Source organism: Synchiropus splendidus, chromosome 1 (assembly GCF_027744825.2).
Source record: "Synchiropus splendidus isolate RoL2022-P1 chromosome 1, RoL_Sspl_1.0, whole genome shotgun sequence".
NCBI lineage: Eukaryota > Metazoa > Chordata > Actinopteri > Syngnathiformes > Callionymidae > Synchiropus > Synchiropus splendidus.
In genome coordinates this window covers 68372243-68395015 of record NC_071334.1, presented here as the reverse complement: position 1 = coordinate 68395015, position 22773 = coordinate 68372243, and the positions used below count along the sequence as shown (strand labels likewise).

General features: G+C 52.5%; 1 protein-coding gene across 2 annotated transcripts in view; it reads left to right on the top strand.

Annotated features, from left to right (window-relative positions):
* Positions 1-21774, top strand: part of LOC128752583 (tenascin-like) — a 37533-nt gene extending 15759 nt beyond the window's left edge. Inside the window, exons 3-30 of one of the 2 annotated variants that reach the window (XM_053853949.1) lie at positions 550-1085; positions 2709-4022; positions 4084-4347; positions 4566-4681; positions 5544-5697; positions 6808-7077; positions 7146-7331; positions 7391-7480; positions 7628-7891; positions 8673-9100; positions 9413-9770; positions 9939-10217; positions 11930-12202; positions 13175-13447; positions 13527-13799; positions 14427-14726; positions 15489-15761; positions 15831-15953; positions 17113-17256; positions 17321-17440; positions 17533-17676; positions 17736-17866; positions 17934-18066; positions 18756-18907; positions 19471-19567; positions 19638-19799; positions 20562-20725; positions 20798-21774. In XM_053853949.1, coding sequence (XP_053709924.1) covers positions 608-1085; positions 2709-4022; positions 4084-4347; positions 4566-4681; positions 5544-5697; positions 6808-7077; positions 7146-7331; positions 7391-7480; positions 7628-7891; positions 8673-9100; positions 9413-9770; positions 9939-10217; positions 11930-12202; positions 13175-13447; positions 13527-13799; positions 14427-14726; positions 15489-15761; positions 15831-15953; positions 17113-17256; positions 17321-17440; positions 17533-17676; positions 17736-17866; positions 17934-18066; positions 18756-18907; positions 19471-19567; positions 19638-19799; positions 20562-20725; positions 20798-20908 — 7074 coding nt within the window. In that variant the 5' untranslated portion in view covers positions 550-607 and the 3' untranslated portion in view covers positions 20909-21774. The remainder of the gene's footprint in view (positions 1-549; positions 1086-2708; positions 4023-4083; positions 4348-4565; positions 4682-5543; positions 5698-6807; positions 7078-7145; positions 7332-7390; positions 7481-7627; positions 7892-8672; positions 9101-9412; positions 9771-9938; positions 10218-11929; positions 12203-13174; positions 13448-13526; positions 13800-14426; positions 14727-15488; positions 15762-15830; positions 15954-17112; positions 17257-17320; positions 17441-17532; positions 17677-17735; positions 17867-17933; positions 18067-18755; positions 18908-19470; positions 19568-19637; positions 19800-20561; positions 20726-20797) is intronic. The other variant, XM_053853948.1, reaches the window with a different exon arrangement.
* Positions 21775-22773: the final 999 nt, after the last annotated feature.

Genomic DNA, 22773 nt, shown 5'->3' with positions numbered 1-22773 from the left:
ACATCTCCAGTCATCAGGGTAACTTCTGCCAGAAGCTTCATACTGAAGGCTTCAGCAGAGCTTCCATCTCTTCTTACTGTAATGTGTGTTTTGGCTGTCTGCGCTGACGTCTTCGTGGTGGAGCAGGAGTCCTGTCACTTCTTGTTTGGTCCCATCAGCGCCCACGTTATTGAGGTTAAATTCAGGTCAGAAGAATCCTGGTGTGCTTGGCGCGTCACTGGAAGCCTATCTAAACTTGAAATGATCTGAAAATAGCGATGGTCCACCTCAAAAGTGACTTGGAGAAGCTTCCAGACAGTTTGGATGTGCTGATCTCTGCGGAGCTCTGACTTCTGAATGAAGCAGTTTCACAAATACCGTAAATCTGATCTGGACCAGCGTTGAATGAGGTTCTGGAGAAAGGTGTCAAATGTGTCTTCTGCTGTCCATAGTTTCTCATGTGGTTCTAGATATCAGAGTGCAAAGGTTTCAAGTGGCAGTTGTGACACTCAGCAGCGTTGTGACAGCCCCTGAAGGACCACAGCTCTAACTGACTCCTGTGTTTTCCAGGTCTATCCTTGCTAACCTGACCTGGTCCAGAGGACGGCCCATCGGACCCCTGAGCATCATGGGTCCCAGGTGTCTTCTGAGCTGCTGCTTCCTCCTGACGGCTCTTCTCTGCTCATCGAACGCTGGCGTCATGAAACAGCTCCTTCGGCACAGACGACCGACTCTGCCGCCTCTCAAAGAGCAGAACATCACCCTTCCAGGTGCAGAGCGCCCGCTGGTCTTCAACCACGTCTACAACATCAATGTGCCCGCCAGTTCTCTGTGCTCCGTGGACCTGGACGCCCCGGGAAGCTCAGAGCTCCCATCCAAAGACTCGCCCTTGTCCTCCGGCTATCAGAGCGCTGAACACACGATCAACGGGGAGAACCAGATTGTCTTCACTCATCGCATTAATGTTCCTCGGAAGGCGTGCGGATGTGCGGAAGACCTGCCGGGCCTGAAGGACCTCCTGAGGCGCCTGCAGGTGTTGGAAGGTGAAGTTTCAGCGCTGAAGCGTCGGTGTAGCGGCGCGGGGTGCTGCAGCCAGACAGTGTCAGGTGGGTGGAGATGCTGAAGCCTGAAGGTAACATGGTAACTTTCACTATTCCACCATTGATTTACGATAAATGGACAGGCCGCTTGGGTGCACCACCCCTGAAGCCTTTGTCTTATGGTGCTGGCTCAAACGTCTGCAGTCTGGTGTGACTTGGTCAAGAAGATGGGTGGCAAGTTACCTCAGAAACCTTCTCAGAGGCCTGATATGCACACACCATCAGTGGAGCCGCTAGAGGGGTCTCACAGCAGCTCACTTCACTGAGCTTCACCTCAGGACCGTGAGGGTGTGACACGAATGCTTGTGAACCTACAACATCTGTCTGCTCTGTAGGGCTAAGGTCAGTCCCTCCAGGAGATGCTGATGTTGCAATCGCAACTATTAATATTAAATCTCAACCAATCCCTGCAAGTTCCGCGAGGCGCTGCAATTTTGTCCAACCACCGAGACTTTCCAGCCATTTCCACCTATCACTTTAGGCTCCCTTTGCCCGCCCCTCTAGCGGCATGTGCAGCATCATGTTCCCTCCCTCCTTGTTGAGATGAAGTCATGCAACGCCAACGCTCACATTAGCCACAAATATTGCTGTCAAGGGCCGTGATTCGGATGTGAACGATTGTGAATCCTTTCATGTCCAAATTCCCATGATTGAAATGTCGAAAAGACGGAACTAAAAAGTGGAACTCACTGGTGCAGCGCGCCGTCACCTGAACACTATATGGGGCGGACGTAAACAAACATGGCTGACCACCAGATCCATATCTCTCCAGGCTTCTGACACTCTACATCTCGACCCTATGGAGCATATCAGCAGTTACTGTTTTAACTGACTGTATTAATGAGCCGCTGAACAACTCACACACACAAACACACACTAACAGTCCCCACCTTTACCTCTCAGACTCCCTCGTGAGGAGCTCCGTAACAAAACACTAGCGCTCACTACACGCGGTCAGTGTGTCAAACCACTCACAGAACAGCATCAGAAAAAAAGATGCATGTAGTTAATCATTTATTTATGTATTTGCAACTTTCAGCAGTCACCAACAGAAAGTGAGCATGATGGTACGTGGTGTGAATCAACTTTAGGTTGATGTCTTAAAGGCGGCCCTGGCCGAGGCGGCAGCGCTCGTGGGCCTGTCACTACTTTAGGTTCAGCATGCTGTCTGGGTCACAGAGCTAGCAAACTAGGTAGCAATGTTCCTGAGACTTCAAAACCTTGTAAAAACCTTGATGAAAGACGGGTTTGGACTTCTGCTCCTTTGTTTAAAAGTGATGCCCTCTGAAGTGTAAATATTTGAACCGGAAGTGCTGCTGAAGTAAATACAGAAGCTTCTCATTACAACCGTCCAAAACCAAGGTTCCAGAGCAGAGTAGACTCATCGAAGGTTTTCATTATAATGAAGAACACCCATTCACAACCTTCTAAAGTCTTCATCATCTTCCCTCTGGGAAAGTTCGACTGGATTCCCCTAAAATTCTGGTGATGGAAAAGTGGCTTGAGAGCCGAGGCCTTTGTGGGAGTGAGAAAAGACGGTTTGATCGTTGCTCCGTCAGACCCCAGAAACATAAAACCTCAGATAACAATGTGAGCAGAAGGTGGATGATCACTTTTCCCTCTGTTCAGGTGACGTGGGAACCAAGCCGTTCTGCAACGGTCACGGAAACTTCAGCGCTGAAACGTGCGACTGCGTCTGTGATCCAGGCTGGACCGGGTCCAACTGCACCGAGCCGCTGTGTCCCAACAACTGCCAGGGCCGTGGTCGCTGCCTGGGTGGAAAATGTGAGTGCCACGAGGGTTTCTCTGGAGAGGACTGCAGCCAGGATGGGTGCGCGGCAGACTGCCGGCCGAGCGGCCGGTGCGTGGGAGGCGTCTGCGTCTGCTCCGATGGTTTCTTTGGAGACGACTGTTCTCAGACCAAATGCCTCAACAACTGCCAAGGTCGCGGGCGCTGCAGTGCAGGCAGCTGTGTGTGCGCCGAACCCTGGAGTGGAGTGGACTGTTCGGACCTGGCCTGTCTGAAAGACTGCCATGCTCGCGGGCGCTGCGTTAACGGGACCTGCCACTGTGAGGCTGGATTCACGGGCGAGGACTGTGGCGAGAGGACTTGTCCCAATAACTGCCAGGGGAACGGCTTCTGCATCGAGGGCCGGTGCGCGTGCATCGCGGGGTTCGGTGGAGAGGACTGCTCCAGACTCACCTGCCTCAGAGACTGTAACGGCCGCGGCGCGTGTTTCAACGGGATGTGCATCTGTGACCACGGTTACCAGGGCGAAGACTGCAGCCAACTGGCCTGTCTCAACAACTGCAACAGCAGGGGGCAGTGCATTAACGGACAGTGCTCTTGCGATGTGGGTTTCCATGGCAGCGATTGCTCGGAGCTGTCGTGTCCCCACGACTGTCGTCTCAGGGGTCAGTGTGTGAACGGACAGTGCGTGTGCGAGGAGGGCTTCGCCGGCGAGGATTGCAGCATCCGGACGTGCCCGTCCAGCTGCCATGGCCGAGGGGACTGTGTGGAGGGCCGCTGCCAGTGCCATGCTGGATTTTCGGGCCAGGACTGCAGTCAGCTGAGCTGCCCGAACAGCTGCCTGAGCCACGGGCGCTGCATGGACGGCCAGTGCGTCTGCGACGAGGGCTTCGCCGGCGAGGACTGCGGCCAGAAGGCTTGTCTCAACGACTGCTTGGCTCGAGGGCACTGCGTGGAGGGGACATGTGTCTGCCAGGAAGGCTTCACGGGTGACGACTGCTCCGTCCTTGCCTGTCCCGATAGCTGCAACAACAGGGGGCGCTGCATCAAGGGGCGCTGCACCTGTCAGCCTGGATATCAAGGTGAAAGCTGTGCAGAGTTGAGCTGTCTGAACGACTGCCAGGGCCGAGGCCAGTGTGTGAACGGTGGCTGTCTCTGCGACGAAGGCTACATCGGCGGGGACTGTTCAGAAGGTAACTCTGTCGCGCACACACATACCAGTGACGGTCTGTGAACTCCTGCTGCTGTGTTCAGTTTCTCCCCCGACGGATCTGCTGGTCGACCAGGTCACGGCAGTCTCTGCAGATCTTCGCTGGAAGAACCAGATGCTGGTCTCTGAGTACCTGGTGACGTTCGTGCCTACAAGCAACGACAGTCTCCTGAAGAAGTTTACCGTCCGTGGAGACCAAACCTCCACCACCGTGAAGGCTCTCGAACCAGGGGTGGAGTATCAGGTCAATGTCTACGCCGTCCTGAACAAGGCGGAGAGCGCCCCCATCAGCGCCCGCTTCACTACAGGTAGGACTGAAGCGCCCCCTTGTGAACCATCCTGAGAATCATTTGACATTCGAGTTCCTCCACTGCCTTTATTCTGAAGCAATAGTGATGCTAGCATGAGGGCGCTGTAATTGTTAGCGAGTTAGCTATTGTCTGCGTCACTGAAAACAAACTTGCTAGTGTTGTTAACTCGCTGACTTCAGCACTTCACAAGTTAAATCTGTACCTGTACCTGTCAGCGCTCCCACAGCCAGGAGGATTGAGGTTCAAATCCATCAGCGACACATCAGTGGAGGTTCTGTGGGATCCGCTGGACTTTCCCTTCGACAGCTGGGAGATCATTTTCCGCAACACGGTGAGTTGTTGTTCCTGCTGTTTCCTGCTCTCGTTGGCTGGATGTTTTTGGGATCTGGAATGAATCAGTATGTCCCCGTGTACTACTCGTGTTTACTCAGGTTTCCACCTCCCTGTTTGGGGCTTTTCACACTGCGGGTTCTGTCTCGGGTGGCCTGAGTTCGACGCGCATCTCTGCGCCTCACACGATGTCCTTTTTTTTTTCTTCTCGGCTGGTGGCGCTCTGTGCAAAATAGCTGGTTTGTGACGCACGACACAGGACGACGTCCAACGGAAGTCGTCATAAGCCGCGCGACAACCTATTTACCACCATCGGCTTGACCTCCTTGTTTCTCTGTCAGTTCTTAACATTATGAGTCGTTGTCTTAACATTATGAGTCGTTGCCTTGTCGCTTCAAATTGATGACATTGCAGGCGTTTTATTTACCTTAAAGCGCTGAAATCTCCTGGAGGAAGCAGCAGCTGAGACCAGCTGTGGCGTTGGAACTTCGGACCTACGGGCGAAAACAGCACATGATGAGAGCTCTATTGTCAATATGTGAAGTGCTCATGATTCAAGTTCAGATCATTGCCCAGTTGGCTTCATGAGTCAGTCTCCATGATGGAGCCCATTTTCAAAACCAGTTTAGAGGTGACCCTCGTGCATTTTCAAGCCAGGTGCACCACTGTTCTTTCTATGGCGCAGATAACACCACTGCACCCGCGGCTTATGCATGAACAACATCTATTTTCCATCTTAAATTTAGTGGGTGGGGCTCATATTCTGGCGCACTCTATAGTCTGGAATTTATGGTCAGTTGTTCAAGAACCTCCATGGTTAGTTTTGACTGAACTTTGATTTTATGTTTTTGATTTCCCTCAAGAAAGAGGAAAACGGCGCCGTGCTCCACAGACTTCCGTCCCCTCAGGACCAGTTCGTCCAGTCCGGTCTCGGACCGGGGCAGGAGTACGAGGTCTCCATCAACATGGTGAAGAACCAAACCAGAGGACCTCTGACGTCCCACCGAGTCACCACCAGTGAGTGTCAGTACAGTGTCTGCCAAACCCTTCACCTGAAGAACTGCTTCGGCTGGTGAAGCCTTGCACCCATGTGATGTATGTGCAGAAGTCAGCTGGAAAACCACTGGGTTTTCTACTTTCAATCACGCGGGAAACTCACCTGTTTCAGTGTACAAGTCTCTGAACCAGTGCAGTCATTTCACTGAGTTTGGATTAGTATTTTATTTATTCATTTATTTTACAATAATACAATAATTTCACTGTTTTGTCTTCTGAATGACTGAGTTTGCCTTTTGTTGAGGTTTTAAATTGTAGTTTCATTTTGCTCTTTATTTTTAGCATGTTCAATCATTTTTTCTCACTTTTTTTAAATTAATGTATTTATTTTTGCCGTGTGGTTTTCCTCTTTTATTATCTTAAAATAATTCGTAAAATAATTCCAGTCTGATTTTAATCACCCTCTTATTTTTCCGGCACTATTTTTCTTCTCACTTCTTTCTAAAAATAGTTTGGTGGCCCTCAATCGCTTTGACAGGACGACCAATCCACAAATGTTTCGGCATTTTCAAGCTAAAACCAGCCTCATGGTTTTTTTTTTCATTTTCCACTTTTAATTCTTAAACTGCAGAATGGTCTTTTGATGAAGTGCGGACGAGTGGAGGGGAATTTGGGAGGCTACGCACTCGTAAATATCCCTGAGAGGAAATTCCACAACCTCTCCCGCTGACAGAGCTCAGCTCCAAAATGAGTCAGAGACTTTTGGGGAACTTCTGCAGCTGTCAAACTCCGGTCTGGAAAAGTCGTTGCGTCTCGGTGGAAGTCTCTGATGTCATGTATTGACTCAGCTCCTTAGACGCAGGACCTGCAGTGGGGGTCGGACCGCCGAGGTGCAGACCTGGCACTTGGAGGCCTTGACCCGCGCCACTTTAGTCAGGGCGGGAAGTTCTGGTTCTGACCTGCAGACCTTCTCAGTCTTGTGGACTTGTTGGATTCATGAGCTGGAAAATGCAATGGTGGACACTTTAACAGTCCAGCAGAGGTGAAGTTTATGCAGGCAGAGGGTGAAAGCGAGCGGCAGAGTGGTGTCTGTCAGAGAAGCCAGCCACGCCACTCTTATTCTCTCCTCAGGGATCGACGCTCCTCGCCAGGTGGAGGTGAAACACGTCACAGACTCGTCGGCTCTGGTCAGCTGGTCTCAGTCACTGGCTCCTCTGGACAAGGTCTCCGTGGCGTATTCGCCTGGCTCTGACCCGGCGGCCGAAGTCCGCGTTGACGTTTTCCCTCCAGACAAGCAACTAAACATCGCAGGCCTGAAGCCGGACACACAATACAACGTGACGCTGACGGCAGAGAGAGGGAACATCAACAGCCGCAGCGTCCACACCTCCTTCGCCACAGGTCTAGTCTGCACACTCACAAACTCTCACAGTTCCATCAACTCAAACTTCCTGCTGTGCCCCCCTCAGACCTGGACGCCCCCCAACACCTGCAGACCCCGGCTCAGAGCGACACCAGCATCACTCTGGTGTGGACCAACAGTCGCGCTGACGTCAGCGGCTACCGTGTGAAGTACAGTCCCATCTCCGGCGCCGCACACGGCGAGGAGGTTTTCCCTCAAGGACCTGGAGACGTGACCGAGGCCGCCATCACGGGTGAGAGTCCATCTCAAACTGGACCATGTTCTCTTCCCTGACTCCTGCTTCTGTGTCAGGATTGAGACCCGGCACAGAGTACGGGATCGGAGTCACTGCCGTGAAGGACGAGCGGGAAAGTCTCCCAGCGACAACCAATGCTGCCACAGGTCAGTCAGGTTCCACTCCTCTGTTCATGACACCTTCTAATGGACACATTTGTGTTCCCTCACTAGTCAGCAAAGTGTTCTTCTGAGTCTTTCTTGACGTGGTCCTTTTCTTTTAATCGCCGCTACATCTCCTGGTTCTCCTCTCAGAACTGGACCCTCCCAGAGATTTCCAAAAAGAGGAGTCTTCTGAGACGACACTGACTCTCTCCTGGAAGAGACCAGAAGCCAAAGTCACCGGTTACCGGCTGGTTTACGTCTCCAGCGACGGCCAGGTGGACGAGGTGGTGATTCCGGCTGCGGAGACGTCCCACATGCTGTCTGACCTGGCGCCCGGGACTGGCTACACCCTCAGCCTGACGGCAGAACGGGCTCACAAGAGGAGCCGCACCGTCACCCTGCAGGCCTTCACCAGTGAGTGGGTTTCATGAGTTGCCGTGTTCGCTTGAGTGAAAAGTTGCTCGTAGGTTCATGATAAGCCTGAGGAGGCGAGGAGTGTTGAAAGGCAGGAGGCATGTACCTGTGTGATGGTGGTTCTGATCTGGTCCTTTGTGGATACAGGATACAGGTGCATGAGTGGGGCCCTCAGGTGTAAAAGCAGCGCTCGCTTCCATCACTGCTTTCTGGTTTTTACATGACCCAAATTACCCGGCCTGCCTGCCTTCAAGAGAGGCCGCCCGTGATGTAGGCCGGCATCTGTCTGTGGATTCACAGATGCTGCATCCTCTCGAAACAATCTTCCAAAAACTGTTGGAACATCCTCAAGACAAACTTAGAAAACACGCCACAATGTGGAGAGAGATGTGCTTTGAGATGCATCATCAGTCGGTGGCTGTGGTCATCGGGCATCTGAGGTGACCCCCTCATTTGGACTGCCTCACCCGACTGGTGTGACCTCTCCAGTGGTTTCTACCAAGCAGCTGCACCAAGGAAATGTCACCATGATCATAGATCCTTCTTCTAAGCCCTAGCAGCAGTTGGTGCCTGTTGGTCTCCCTCCTTCCTGCTCTGGGACCTTTCAGCTCCATGGCTGGTTGAGGTCCTCTCTGGACCAGAAGGAAAGCAGACGCTCGAGCCTGGTGCCCACCAGTACCAAATCATTTGCACTGTTACTGAGCGGGTGGTCGTTTTAGGACATAAAAGGGTTTCATCTTTTTCTCAACTCTTGACTGGAACTTCTCTTTCTGTCTCGTAGCTTCGTTCACTTTATATGTATCAGGCTCGGAACAGCCCGAGCTCACAACTCCTCCGGAGCCGGGGGACAATGTCATTAGCTTCATGAATTTCGACGAGTCCGAGCTCTCAGAGTCACAGCCAGAGGCCAAGCTCAGGGAGCTCACAGTCTCCGGCGTCTCATCCGACGGCTTCCACCTCTCGTGGACACTGAAGCCCGCGGACGTCTTCGACAGTTTGGCCATTGAATACCGAGTTTCACAGCAATTATGGGATGCCGGAGAAATCCGGCTTCCCGGGAACGCCACTGGGTCCAGAGTCCAGGGCCTCGAGGCGTCAACGGAATACGAGCTGAAACTAGTGGGAGTGACTGGTAGCCAGAGGACGGCGCTAATGGAGGGAGTCGCGGTCACAGGTAGACCAGCAGGCGTTTCTATCATCCGAAGACTAGCATGGCTTGCTGCTGGCGGGAGAGGAAAGCTGCACTGCAGGCATCAGAATGTGCTTGTGCATGAAGCAGCAGCATGGAGAGAAGACCTGACCCTCTCTGGCCTACGCTGGCACGCTGACGCTACCTTCTCAGAAGGTTCTGCTGTGCAACTCTGACTCAGTGAGCTAGGATATCGATAGTCTTTGGCAACATGTACCACCAGCTGACGCTGCTGCGACTTGTCTGGAGTTTTCACGGCCGTTTTCCCCTTCAGAGCAAGCATTGGTTAAACACCTCTTCTGTTCCCCGCAGCAGCCCGGGCACCGCCGCAGGTCACCAACGCTCCAGCGACGTCGCTTCCTCCAAACACAGACCCAGAGGAGAGCTGGAGTTCAGGGTTTGAGCCCGAGAGCTCTGAGTTTAGCCCTCTGTCAGACCTCCAGGTCACTGATGTCACCGCCACCGGTGCCACTCTGCATTGGTCAGCAGCGGACGACATGTTCCACCACTTCCTGGTTGAGGTCACGCCTCCTCTCGGGGGGTTGGACGCTGCTGTGACCACGGTACCAGGAAGTGTGCGGCAAACCCAACTTCACGGTTTGACGCCCTCTACAAAGTTTAAGGTGGTGGTCCGTGGACTGGAGGAGGCGGGCCGGAGGTCTTTACCCCTCAGAGGTTTCTTTACAACAGGTACTGTCACTGCGCTAACACTTAGGATCTTCACTGCTGTGCCTTGGTGTGTAGAGACACTTTGGATCACCTCAGTTTGACTGAAAGTCCCAGTATAAGTCATCATTGGAGACTAGCCTCCTAAGATGACTATGGAAACGCAGCGTTGACAGAACTCTGTTTGTCCAGCGCCGGACAGAAACCGGGCGGTGGCGAACCTGACGCTCTCTGACATCAGCTGGGACGGCTTCACCGCCTCCTGGACCCCGGTGGGCGGGGAATTGGACAGTTTCGTTCTGGAGGTCACAAACCTGGACGACTACAGAGAGAGCCAGAACCTGACGCTGTCCAGCGGTGCGTCCAGTCTGGAGATCTCGGGACTCAACCCCAACACCACCTACCTGGTGGGGCTGTACGGCATGCTCGACGGCTCCTTCCTGGAGCCGCAGTACAGCGAAGCCACCACAGGTACCCGCCGGCCGAAACCTCCGCTCCTGACTCGCTGCCTTTCTTCTGAGTCGCTCTGTCAACAGCTGCTGCATGAACGTACAACCAGGCACGTCTGAATAATGGCTTTAATGACAGACTCCGAAAGTTCCTTTCCTTTCCTCTAAAACACTGCTGAAGAAGAAGAAAGTCTCTTTTACTTTTCTCAGCCTGGAACTTCCTCAAGTTAGTTTTCTGTTTCTGAGGGAACTTTTGACTGTGTTTTGGACAGAAGTGACAGTCCTGTTGACCTTTGACCTCCAGATGCGGTCGCATCACTGACTCCAACTAACTGCCTGCCCAGTGTTCAGTGTCTCCTCCAGTCGCATGAACCACCGCCCGCCCCCCCATCAGGCTTGACGCTGATGTGCTGCAACGATTGCAAAAGCAAAGGGAGCGACGGCATCCAAGCGTGAAACTGATTGACCTTGAAGGGTCGTTTGCCTTCAGTCTTCCCGGCGTCTCATTTCTCAAGGCGACTAACAAGTCTGACTGAGCTCTGCTGCTTGCTCTGCTCACCTCTGCTGATGGACCTGAGAAAGATCCTCACATTTTACAGATTTCAATTTGCCTTTTTCATCCCCTTCTTTCCTCTGGCTGTATGTTTGCGGCCCAGTTATGAGCCCTCAGTCTCCTCCGCAGCTTTACAGTGAAGGCTCTGGAATGATTTCCTGCGATGGACAGGAATGAAGGCAATATTTTGGAACGGATCGGACCAGTTCACTTTCTTATGGTTCAGTGGTAAAGAGCCCACGGTCCGTTCAGTCGCGCTTTTGAGTCCAGGAACCACTGAGCTTTTCTCTTTTCTAAGGACAACATATTTTATTTTTTACTTCTGACATTACAGTGGTACCTCGGTTCTCGACCACAATCCATTCCAGACGGCCGTGCGAGAAGCGTTTTGTTGTGCGATCTGAATGGATTTTTCCCATTACAATGAACGGGGAAAAGAACTAATGCGTTCCAAGCCTTAAAATAGTCTTTTGTAGGAGTGAATGTAGAGTGTCTGCTGCAGGTGGCTGTTCCTCTATGTGTGTGGCCGCTGCATGTGGGAGGGGTTGCCGAGTGAGTGACGTCTCTCCAGAAGGGAAGAGGTGCCCGGTGCGTGTCCAGCTCTGAATGTGCGCTTCTGTGCAGTTTGGCTGTGACAAAGTCATAAACCAAGTCACGCTCTGTCCCAGACTGGCCTCATCCCTGTCCCAGCTCCAGCCCACAACAGGACATCAAACCCTGGAGTGAGCGCTCCAGCACCTCCCCTGTGACACTCGACCACGGTCCAGTGTGGAGACAGGAAAGGTTTTACACCTCAGTATGAAGAAAAAACAGTCAGTAAATGGAGCTAACGGGACACGTCTGCATACAGAGGCTGCGTTGTGGGTCAGCTGATCGGTCCGCGCACATTATGTTTTCCCGGCTTTTTTCGGGGTCCTTTGAGTTCTGGATTTTCGTTCCAAATCCAAAGCAAAAAAATCTCGAAAATTTTGTTTGAACTGAACCGAGGTACCACTGTATTTCAAAATGCATATTTTAGCTTTTGTTAATGTAATTTTTTTTCTTTCTTTCCTCCATCTTTTTTTCTGAAAACTTAGTGATCAGGATTTTTTGCATCCAATTCAGTAATATTTCTATACTAACAAACGCACTCGATAATGACAATTCCGTGCGATAAGTCTAACGAGAATCTTTCCTCCTAGTGAATCAGCCAATGATCGGAAATTTCGATGTCTCAAACGTGACGTTGGAAAGCTTCTCCATCAGCTGGAGCGTGACAGAGGGAGAACTTGATGCTTTTGTTCTGGAGGTCATCGACTCTGATTGGCTGATGGAGCCCAAAGAGTTCCACTTACCGCGCAATGTGAGGTCACATGAGGTCACAGGGCTTCGTCCTGGCACTGACTACATAGCCTACCTTTATGGAACGTTCATGGGATCCCGAACCAGCCCCCTCAGCGTCGTGGCCTCCACAGGTACCTCAGTGTTGACTCCATTGGCTTGTCTTCGTGGCCTCGTGCACAAATAGGAGTCTGGTGTGAGTGAGTTCCAGAAGCAGTGACAGTCGCAGATGCCCTTCAGGTCCCACCAAACTGGTGCAGAAGCAGCCTCATCAGCAACCTCTCGCTGTCCAAGGCTCTGCCTCAGAGAAGCCTCCCACCTTCCTCAGATAGATTAACCCTCATAAGACTCCCAGTCAACCCGGGTTTCTATTTAGCCATAAACTGTTCAGTGCTGACTAAGCGCCTCCAAACACCTTTACCCTTGGAGTGCGTCAATGGTCCCCGTAAATAGCCTTCAGTGCACCAAGCATCATGCGGTGCTACAGCACCTTCTGGACTCTTTCTTTAGGCTGATACCCATCACGTCTTTAAACGTCTCGGACACGTCTGGATGTGATTCCTTGCCCCAGGAACGAGTTTCAACAGACTCCAGATGCGTCCTAATGTCCCTGAAGAAACAACCTTCCAACAGCTTCCAGCAACGATCCCCCAGCAAATGCTGGACAAAGAATAACCACAGGACAGTTCCCCCTCCACGCAAACACACCGCCTTCTCCAAACTGTAACACTCATTCAGGACTTAGCAGTTTCATTCTGTCCATGAAATCAGCTCCTTCTCTTGCCGACAGCAGGTTCAGAGACAGGTCTGTAGCTAAGAAATGGAACCGGGGGTAGAAGTAGTTCTCTCTCAGTAACCTCGCGACGCAAGCAAGCTGTGGCCCACGAGTCAAAGTTATGAAGTGACGTATCTCATGTCAGCTGATGTGCTAGTCAGTCAGGATACGACTGCGTTACCACAGCTAAGGAACTCTCTATTAACCACCCAGTGCCCCGGCTAGCTTGTTGCCCTTTTTTGCTTTTGTGCACGCTGCCTCTGAGACAAGTCTGTTAGAGAAACTGCATTCTGTTTCCACCCACCGACCTGTGCCTCTCTCCCCTCTGTAGCCGAGGAGCCGGCCTTGTCCAGACTAGTTGTTCATAACGTGACGTCTGACAGGTTTTCTCTGTCGTGGCGGGCGGCAGAGGAGACCTTCGATAACTTCCTAGTAGAAGTCAGGGAATCTGCTCGACCCTCACAGGCGATGGGGCGCGCCTTGCCCGGAGACGCGCGCTCCACTGTGATGGCAGGCCTCAGAGCCAGTACTAGCTATGACATTAAGCTTTACGCCAGTGCGGGCGGCCGGAACTCTCCACCTCTGTACGCAGTGGCAACCACAGGTACTGAAGCCGACGCTGCCGCACTCATCTTTCGCCGCAGGCCCACTGACTGAGCAGCTCTCTTCTTTGATTCATGCAGAGCAGGTCCCGCAGTTGGGACCGCTAGCTGCCGCGTCTGCGAGCCCACATAACCTCAGCCTGTCTTGGAGCACTTTGTCGGGCCACTTTGACGGTTTCGTCGTCCGGGTCAGCGACTCTGAGCAGCAGTCTGATCCGCTGGAGTTCAGGCTGCCAGGAGGAGTCTGTAACATTACGATCGCTAACTTGATGGATGCCACTGGCTACGACGTCGAGCTCTACGGGATCTCTCATGGGCGCCAAACGCCTTCAGTGCTAACTCATGCTGTTACAGGTATTTACAGACATTCTTGACCCCAGGGGTTTGTCATAATCTCATCAGTTCTGACATCATTGGGGTCACCAGGAGCAGAACGGTTCGGGAACGTTTGCTGTCTACAGTGAGTCAAATGAGTCATTGATAAAGCCCTCGGCTTTGGTCTTGTTTGGGGCCCAAGCAGATCCATCTCCTGTAAGCCCAACAACTTGGATGCTCACGTGGGTCCTTGAATTGTAGACGTTTCAATTACACCTTGTTTATGTATTATTAGCCATCCATGTCAGAACTGATGAAATTTGATGTTCAGCAATGTTCAATAGCAGGACACACATTTGACGTACAAGACGTATTAAAATAAAATCAGGTGAATTCCACACCAGCCGAGCAGAGACATGTTTGCGCGGTGTCTCGTCGTGCTAACACTTTGCTAAGACTATCCACAAGCAGATCCAGAATAGCATGTTCTTTGCTTGCTGAGCTAATTGGCTTTCTCAAGAACACAGTGCCACGTAGAGGTCAGCAGAAGACAACTTCCAGATGGGTCTGAAGGGTCTTAGCTAGAACCCAGCTAACCAGTTAGCTACAGCCTATTTGTGTTTGCTTCTGCATCCTGACGTTCTACTCCTGAAAACCAACTCCCAGCGCCGCTTCCCAAAGTGGAGAACTTGACCATCTCCAACGTCACGCCCTACGGCTTCCGCGTTTCCTGGGCGGTCAGGCAGCCGGAGGATTCGGTCACACCTAGCGGCGGCTTCAGCCACTTCCACATAGTGGTGACCGACTCGGGCTGGTTGCTGCAACCTCAGGAGTTCACTGTGCCGGGGAACCAGACTCACCTCAACATGTGGGGCCTCATCACTGGCATTGGCTACGAGGTCCGGCTGACCGGCGTCACTGACTCAGGGCTTCTCTCTCGACCTTTGACCACAGTGGCCGTGACAGGTACTGAGGTGTACCACCACTGACCCGGCTCCACCGAAGCCCCGCCCACGCCTGCATTCACTTCTCTTCTTTCTAGTAGCTGCTTGGACAGGAGACTCACCAACACAACACAGGTCTCCGGGTCTTTCAAGTTAGAGTGTAGCTGGAGACGTGATGTTTCCTTGCAGAAACAGGTCCATGAACAATCTGCTGCTGAGCCTTATAACAACCCTACTTTACTGGACTTAAACTCAACCTCGTGGTTGCCTGTTTTGTTGGTGTGTCTCCGGGCTTTGTTCCAAAACCGCTGGCTTCGTTTCCAGGCGTTTCCTCTCTATCTGCTGGAAGACTTTGTCATGTCCATGTTTCGCCTTCTTTCCCACTGTCGTCACCCACGCTAGCAAACTGCCTTAGCTCACGCCTGGCGCTGCTCTAGTCTGCCTGATCAAGTCACTGACCAAAACAGCCAGGCACCAGGACTGGACTGTCTGCTCTCACTGTGGCGACCTGGCTCACAAGGCCGTCAGCTATCAGCCACCACCTTTATCAGACTGTCCTTTGGGTGCTTTGTTTTGCAAAAGGTCCCACGGTTCTTCTGCATGAACTCTTTCAGGATGCCACAGCACCTACTCTTCTTCTTATTCTTCTTGTCTTAAACAGCCTTCAGGAGATCGCTGCTGACTTTTGAAGGTTCTGTTGTCACCTCAGTGCAACTCAGACTTCGACCCCCACAGAACCAGACGTTTATCGCTGAGAGAAAAACCTTCTCCTTTCTGTCTGCAGAAGCTGAGCCTGAGGTGGAGCAGCTGTTCGTGTCGGATATTTCCTCCGACGGGTTCCGAGTGTCGTGGGCGGCCGAGGAGGACATCTTCGACAGGTTTGTCATCAAAATAAGGGACAGCAAACGACTGCGGCATCCTCAGGAGTTCAACGTCCGCGGAGACGAGCGCACCAAGGTCTTGACGGGGCTGATGGGTGGGACCGAGTACGAGATCGAGCTGTATGGTGTCACACTGGACCAGCGCTCGCAACCCGTTACGGGTGTGGCTCAGACTGGTACGGACACAAGAACCTCACTACCATGATTTCTATGTCCACTCTGTAACCCCATTTTCCTCCCACTAGCACTGACAACTCCAAAGGGTCTCCATTTCTCCGATGTGACGGACTCGTCTGCGGTGGTCCACTGGTCCGTGCCCCGCTCGCCTGTGGACAGTTATCGCATCACCTACCTGCCGTTCGAGGGCGGTAAGAGTCGCGCCATGAACTACAGATTCTGTCGCGAGAGTGGGCAAAATAAATACATTATTACCAAATCGACAGAAATATACAAAGTGCCATTAAAGGAAACACTATAAACTCTGACGTTCTCATAACTGAGAACTTGTTGAATTCTCCGCCTCACTGAGGTGGTGCAAACTACTCATGCACCAGGTCACATTGTCTCCTGTTCATTACGGGAAACCTTTTATTGCTATGTGGTAGGTGCAGTAGTGGGGACCGTAACCGGCTCCAGAGCGAGGCATAACGCCGGTCCGTTTCAACCCAGGCAGTTCCATTCCAGTGCACCTCCCCGGTTCCAAATTCGGTTGAAACAGACTGGTGTTTCGCCTGGCTCTGAAGCCGGTTCTGGCTCGGTCTGTTGCTCTGATCCAAATCTATTGCAGAGGACACACAGTGTCCAGTCATCCACCACCCAGACTGTCTCACAGTTGTGGAGGGTGTAGTATGAAGAAATGACGTGGTAGATCACGATTTGCCTTCTGATCTTCTGTTGCCATGGCAACGACGAGGGGAGTTCAGAAGCTGAGCTTGGATGAGAGGATCAGGGGTCATGACACGTGGACAGCAGGGTTTCTACTGAATTGACATGCACAAACCCATCGGAACCGGCGCCAGTTCCCTCTTCAGGCTCCAACCTGCCACCTCAGTCGGCTCCGATGCCGGCAGTGGGTATCTGTGCACTGTGTCCAGAACGGAAAAATGTGGGATTCAGTTGGCGTCTGCGCTGTTGTGCATTTTTAACTCGATATCATGACCAGCAGACCGCGACATGGACGAACACTGAGGCTTTCTGTAGCCCCAAACTCTCACGTTCCTTCAGGGTTCGTAAGTCCTGGGCATGCTTCCAGACCCTTGACTTTTATCTTGGAGAGACCATCTAGACCACAGAGGCCCCTCAGTGAGAGCACGCAGCCGTCCTGAGTTACACTGCTGGAAGTGGCACTCGCAGTATCGCTGCTAGAGGTTGACCTGGAAGTCTCAATGCTGAGTGCCACACAGACTTGCAAAGGGCGACCACATTTGTAAGTTGTCTGCCATGGTTCCCTAGGTCCCGGGAACCTTGCACCTGGTAGTCCTAATAAGATGTGATCACCCAACCTGATCTTTTCCTATGTGCCAACAGGAAGTCCGATGACCGTGACGGTGGACGGCGACGTCCTGGAAGCTCTGCTGCCCAACATGATGCCGGGAAAAATGTACCAGGTGACGGTTAGCGCTCTGAAGGGTCTGGAGGAGAGTGAGCCAAGCAGTGACACCGTCACCACAGGTAGAGTCTCACTGCGCCTGGCTCTGTTCCATCTGGACTCAGATTAACCGTGTTTTCGCATCAGCCCTGGATCGACCGCAGGCTGTTGCTGTGACCAACGTGACTGACTTCTCCGCGCTGTTGACATGGCAACCATCTGTGGCGGCCGTGGATGGATACGTCATCAGCTACAGCGCCAGCTCAGGTAGCGCTTCCATTACCGGTACCAGTCTCCACTTACATTAGCTGGCTAGTGCTTCAGCCACGATGGCCTTCATGTTTGCTTGTGTTGGGCAGTGTCTCCAGTGGTGGAACACGTATCTGGGAACACAGGGCAGTTCCTGATGTCCACCCTTGTTCCCGGTACTCGCTACACCGTTGAAGTTTACGCCGTAAAAGAAGCTCAGAAGAGCGACTCGGCTGCGGCGGAGTTCACCACAGGTACGTCTGCTCATGGACTTGCAGAAGGATTTGCTGTCTTCATACTTGTGTTTGCACAGATGTGGATCCTCCTCGTGACCTGATGGCCGTCAATATCCAGGCGGACGCCGCCACACTGACTTGGAAACCTCCGCAAGCCGCCGTCACCGGATACACGCTGTCATTCTCGGCCAAGGGCGAGTCCGTCAGGGTGAGTCCAGGGAGGGGAACGTGGCTGTAGTTCACTAACTCAACCCTCCTTCTTGATGCTCATGCAGGAGGTGGTGCTGAGCCCCACTGCCTCCTCGTACAACATGGCCCAGCTCAGCGGGGGGACGCAGTACAGCGTCAGACTTCAGACGATCGTCGGAGCCGAGAGGAGCCGTCACGTGACGGCCGTCTTTACCACCGGTGAGAAAGCAAGGTCTCCATGGAGGGGACGTATCTCCATGCTCTTTCTCAGCACACTGTCCTTATGTAAGAGTTCCTCCTCAGTAGCACCATCATGCTCTGTGCCCTGTTAACACACAGCGGTCTGCTGCTGGTCCTTCTTCACTTCTGGAAGGTGGGCTCTGAACCCACCTGGTGCCACCTTCCTCATGAAGCTGCTGCTGGTGTGAGAGCTAGTTCAGTTCGTCAAACCACTCAAAGGAAGAAGAAGGTCCTCAGCGAGCCGTTCTGGACAAGAATATGGAGCTTATCTTCACTTGGGTCCTTCAGTTGTGGGTCGCTCAGATGAAGTCATATTTGAGAGGAGAAGGAACCAACAAGCAGGTCTCATCACGTAGCAGTGGCAGCTGTTGTCGCTGTCACCCTGACTGACGAACACAATGTTTACAGCGGTGCCTCACATGTGTCGAACTGCTTCCTTTGTTTGACACAGCGTAACTCAGGGCCTGATGTGGACAGCTACTGTCTACTAAAGTAACACTGGCAATGGTCAGAAGCTCACGTCCATCAGAGCTGACCCGATTCAGGACCTGTTTGAGCCTCTGGCAGGTCCATTTGTCCCGCGCCATATCAGATGTCTTCCTGGAAGTCTGTCTTTGGCCGGTGATGTTTCACAGATGTCGACACTAATGTTCTTTCAACATGTCTAGTTGGACAGATGCACCAGTTCCCCAAAGACTGCGCTCAGGTTCTGGTCAATGGCGAGACAGCCTCCGGTGTCTACACCATCTACGTGGCAGGGGAGGAGAGCCAACCGCTCCAGGTGTACTGCGACATGAGCACGGACGGCGGAGGATGGCTGGTGAGCAGACCTTCACACGTCAGAAGTCAGGTCGCAGAGTATCGGTCCTGTTTGTGTGTTCAGTGGAGGCGCTCAGGCGAGACCTCTAAAGAGTTCTGGCTCTGCCGCAGCTCAACGCCCACAGACTGTGGTACTCGCGGTGACTCATCCAGCACAGTCCAATACATTGGCCTTGCAATACTGCGAGGCACGGTACGGTGATACGCTCTGCTAGCCATGCTATCTGGCAAGCTTCCTCACAAGAGCCTGTCTCAGCCACCTGGGGCGAAGGGCAGGAACAGCACACCGATACAGTTGCTCCTGTTGCCGATTCGGTCTTCATTTGGGCAACAGTGGGAAGAATCCGGAGGGATCAGGGGAAGAGTCCTTTCAGAGCTGGACTCAAACCTTCTTGCTTCGAGGCTGCAGCACTGACAACTGCACCTGATGCCGCTGAAGGCCGGTGAAAATCTGTGGCAGACTCAGATGTTTCTGAAGGAACTGTGAGCAGAAGCTACTCACAAGTGCTCGAGCTGAGACCCTGCTGGGGCTCAGTGCTGCTCTGACTCCGGTGTCCTCCTCAGGTGTTCCTCAGACGGCAGAACGGAAAGCTGGAATTCTTCAGGAACTGGAAGAACTACACTGCGGGCTTTGGCAACATGAATGATGAGTTCTGGCTCGGTGAGTTCCGAGACGTCTGTTCCGTCGCTCAAACCCGACCCACTCTCACACACACACGCCTCCGTCTCAGGCCTCTCCAACCTGCACAAGATCACAGCCTCGGACCACTACGAGCTTCGGGTGGACCTGCGGGACCACGGCGACGCGGCCTATGCCCAGTACGACAAGTTCACCATCGCTGAGCCCAGAACCCGGTACAAGCTGAGCATTGGCAGCTATAGTGGAACGGCCGGTAATACTTCCTCCTGGACTTCACCTGTGAACTGGACAGTACTACTGAAATCAGTACTACATCTGAAACATTTTCCTCTACCGCCACATTTACCACTACTACAGCAACCGACTAGAACTGATAGAAGTGCAAATACTGCAGAAACTACTTCTGTTTTGCCTGGAGGTAGTAAACATAGTTCTACGATTGTCTCTCCTACAACAGACACTTCTACTGCTTCTACTTCTACTACTTCACGTCAACAGTGACTGTAGTTCTTCTGATACTGCAAACACCATCATTGATACTGCAAACCACAAATAGTCCAACATCTTTCACTACTTCCATTCAGAGACTCACCTGTTGGTTGTGCTTCTACAAGTACTTTTACAGCATCCACAACTGCTACTACTGCAACTGCACTTTCAGCTGCTATCCGTACAGCTACTGCAACCTTCCTTTGTGACTAATATTATTACAAGGTAACTATTATTTGGGCTACTCAACATCAGTGCACAGTCTTGCACTCCTCGTGCCGACAAAAGTACTGTTTCTACGATGGTCACTACTAACTCTGTCGACCATAATGTTTGTTATTACTACCCATCGCTGCCGCTCGTGACAAGTTGTGTTACTAGCAGCTGACGCCAAAGAAGTGCAAACAGTATTTCAGCAGATGATGCCACTACTATACTAATCTCACGACCACTTCAATTAGCAGTACTGCTGCTGGTGTTACAGCTACATCAACCTCCATGAACTAAAAACAGTCCTCCTCCTCAGGTGACTCCATGTCCTACCACCAGGGGCGCCCTTTCTCCACCTACGACAATGACAACGACATTGCGGTCACCAACTGCGCTCTGTCCTACAAAGGAGCGTTCTGGTACAAGAACTGTCACCGCGTCAACCTGATGGGCAAATACGGCGACACCAACCACAGTAAGGTGAGTCAGCACGGCGAGCTTGAACCCTCCCGCTCGGCCTCGCTGTGTCTTGACCCCGTCCTCCTTCCTCAGGGCATCAACTGGTTCCACTGGAAGGGCCACGAGACGTCCATCCAGTTCGCTGAGATGAAGCTACGCCCAGCCGACTTCAAGAACTTGGAGATCCGGAAGAAAAGATCGTAGACTTTTCCTAGGTTTGTCCGAAAACCCGTCGACCGAATCCCCCGATTTCAGTAGTAATTATGACCCTGACCCAATTTGCGCGGCTCTTCCCGTCGTAACTGTTGCCGTGTGTACGTAGCCCGGTGTCTGTCCGTGATGTGTTCGGGCGCCATCATGTAAATATCAGACTGCAGTCGTTAGCAGGACTAACTTGTAGCTACTGAAGCTAACAACCGTCAGGACTCCGAGAACGACCCGGCTGGTCGCCCTGTGTTGGTGCCGCACGAGGCTCCAGACCCGGCTCCACTGGAGTCACGTGGCTGTGTGTGACTCGCTTGACTCGCACATGAAAGACAGTCTCTCCAGGTTGAAAACACTGCGGAGGCCACGAGTGAGAGTTTTGTTAGTTTCACGTCAGGCGTCATCCTTGTGAGGCGCAGACTCGGACGGTTCTCCACTGCAGCCCCATCTGTGCTGTGGGTGTCGCTCACGTGCTGCCACAGCGCCACCCGCTGGCCTGGAGCTGGAGCTCAGGAGGACGACTTGGGACTTCACCAAGTCGTGTGAACGAGCCCCTCGTGACCTGCTGCTGCGAGTCGCGTGCACTCCATCCTGACTCGGGTGCGACCCGTCTGCCACGACCTGTGAGCGCACAACAAACCCCTCACTTCCATTTCCTGAACCTCACTAGCGGGACCAAAGCGGAGCAAACGTCGGCGGCACATACTCCACTCTCATCACTTGAAACCGTCGGTGTGTGTGTTTGTGACTGTAGTGTAGTTGTGTGCGTTCTTTGTTGATTAAACTGTTGACTAAACCCATTGGCTCGTCGTGTGTGTGACGTCACCACCGGGGGTGACTGACCGGACGCGCTACCGAGTGCTGCCACACGGTGTCAGTGTTTGACTGGTTCTGATAAACTGCTGCGGTGCTCTGTCTGACCTGCAGGTGGCGGCCTCCACTCTAACTCTCCACTTCTGTTCATCTCGATTACATTATTATTGTGTCCATTCTGCGCTTCAATGCCGAGTGAACACGTCATTTAGATCTTAAGTGCGATTTTTACACTAATCACGTGACCACAGGAGGGTTTTAAAGCACTTCCTTTGAGTATTGCTGATGTTTCTGCGTCACAGTGACTGGAATGTTCATCAACTATTTTGACTTTTTTGACATTTTTCCACTTCTCAATCAAGCTGCTACAAAAACTGAGGCTCATTCCTGAGATCCTGCGCTTCATGACTCCGACCTCTGACCTCTTAATATCCTGATGGGTGCAGGTACCAAATGTGTCCCACCTGCCGCGGAGTGATGACGTCACATCCGGCACATACCACCTCTTTTTCTTTTATGTTTTAATGAGCCAGAGGAAATTGAACTAAAGGATTTCAAGGCGATTTCATGTGTAGACCTGATGCCTCTTGAATGTCACTGAAAAAAGCAATCGCCCTCACTCGCAGACGAGGTGGAAGACATTCAGGTGCTCCTGACCTTTCGCTAAAAGGTGAGATCATTTCATGACAGGGCACCACAGACGTGGCGTTCACAGCAAGGTACAGAGAAGGTTCTGGAGTTACGGCGCTCCTCGTAGTTCAAGAGGAAGTTCCTAGTTCCAGAGGAAGTTCCTAGAGAGGAAGTGTGGTAGATAGAAGGAGCATGTGAGGGCCTCTGTGAGGAGAAGCTGCCACTGTTGTGGCAGTGACAGGAACTGATGTGGCAGCGGAAGTGGCCTGGCCCTCAGTGATGCTGGTGTCCAGATCAGCTGACGGAGCACACACACTCATGCGGACGGCTGCGGTGTGATGGACGGCTGGAGGCCGTGGACGTAATGTCGGCTCGTTGAGGACACGTACGTGAGGACCCCGAAACAGGATTCAGTCTTGAAA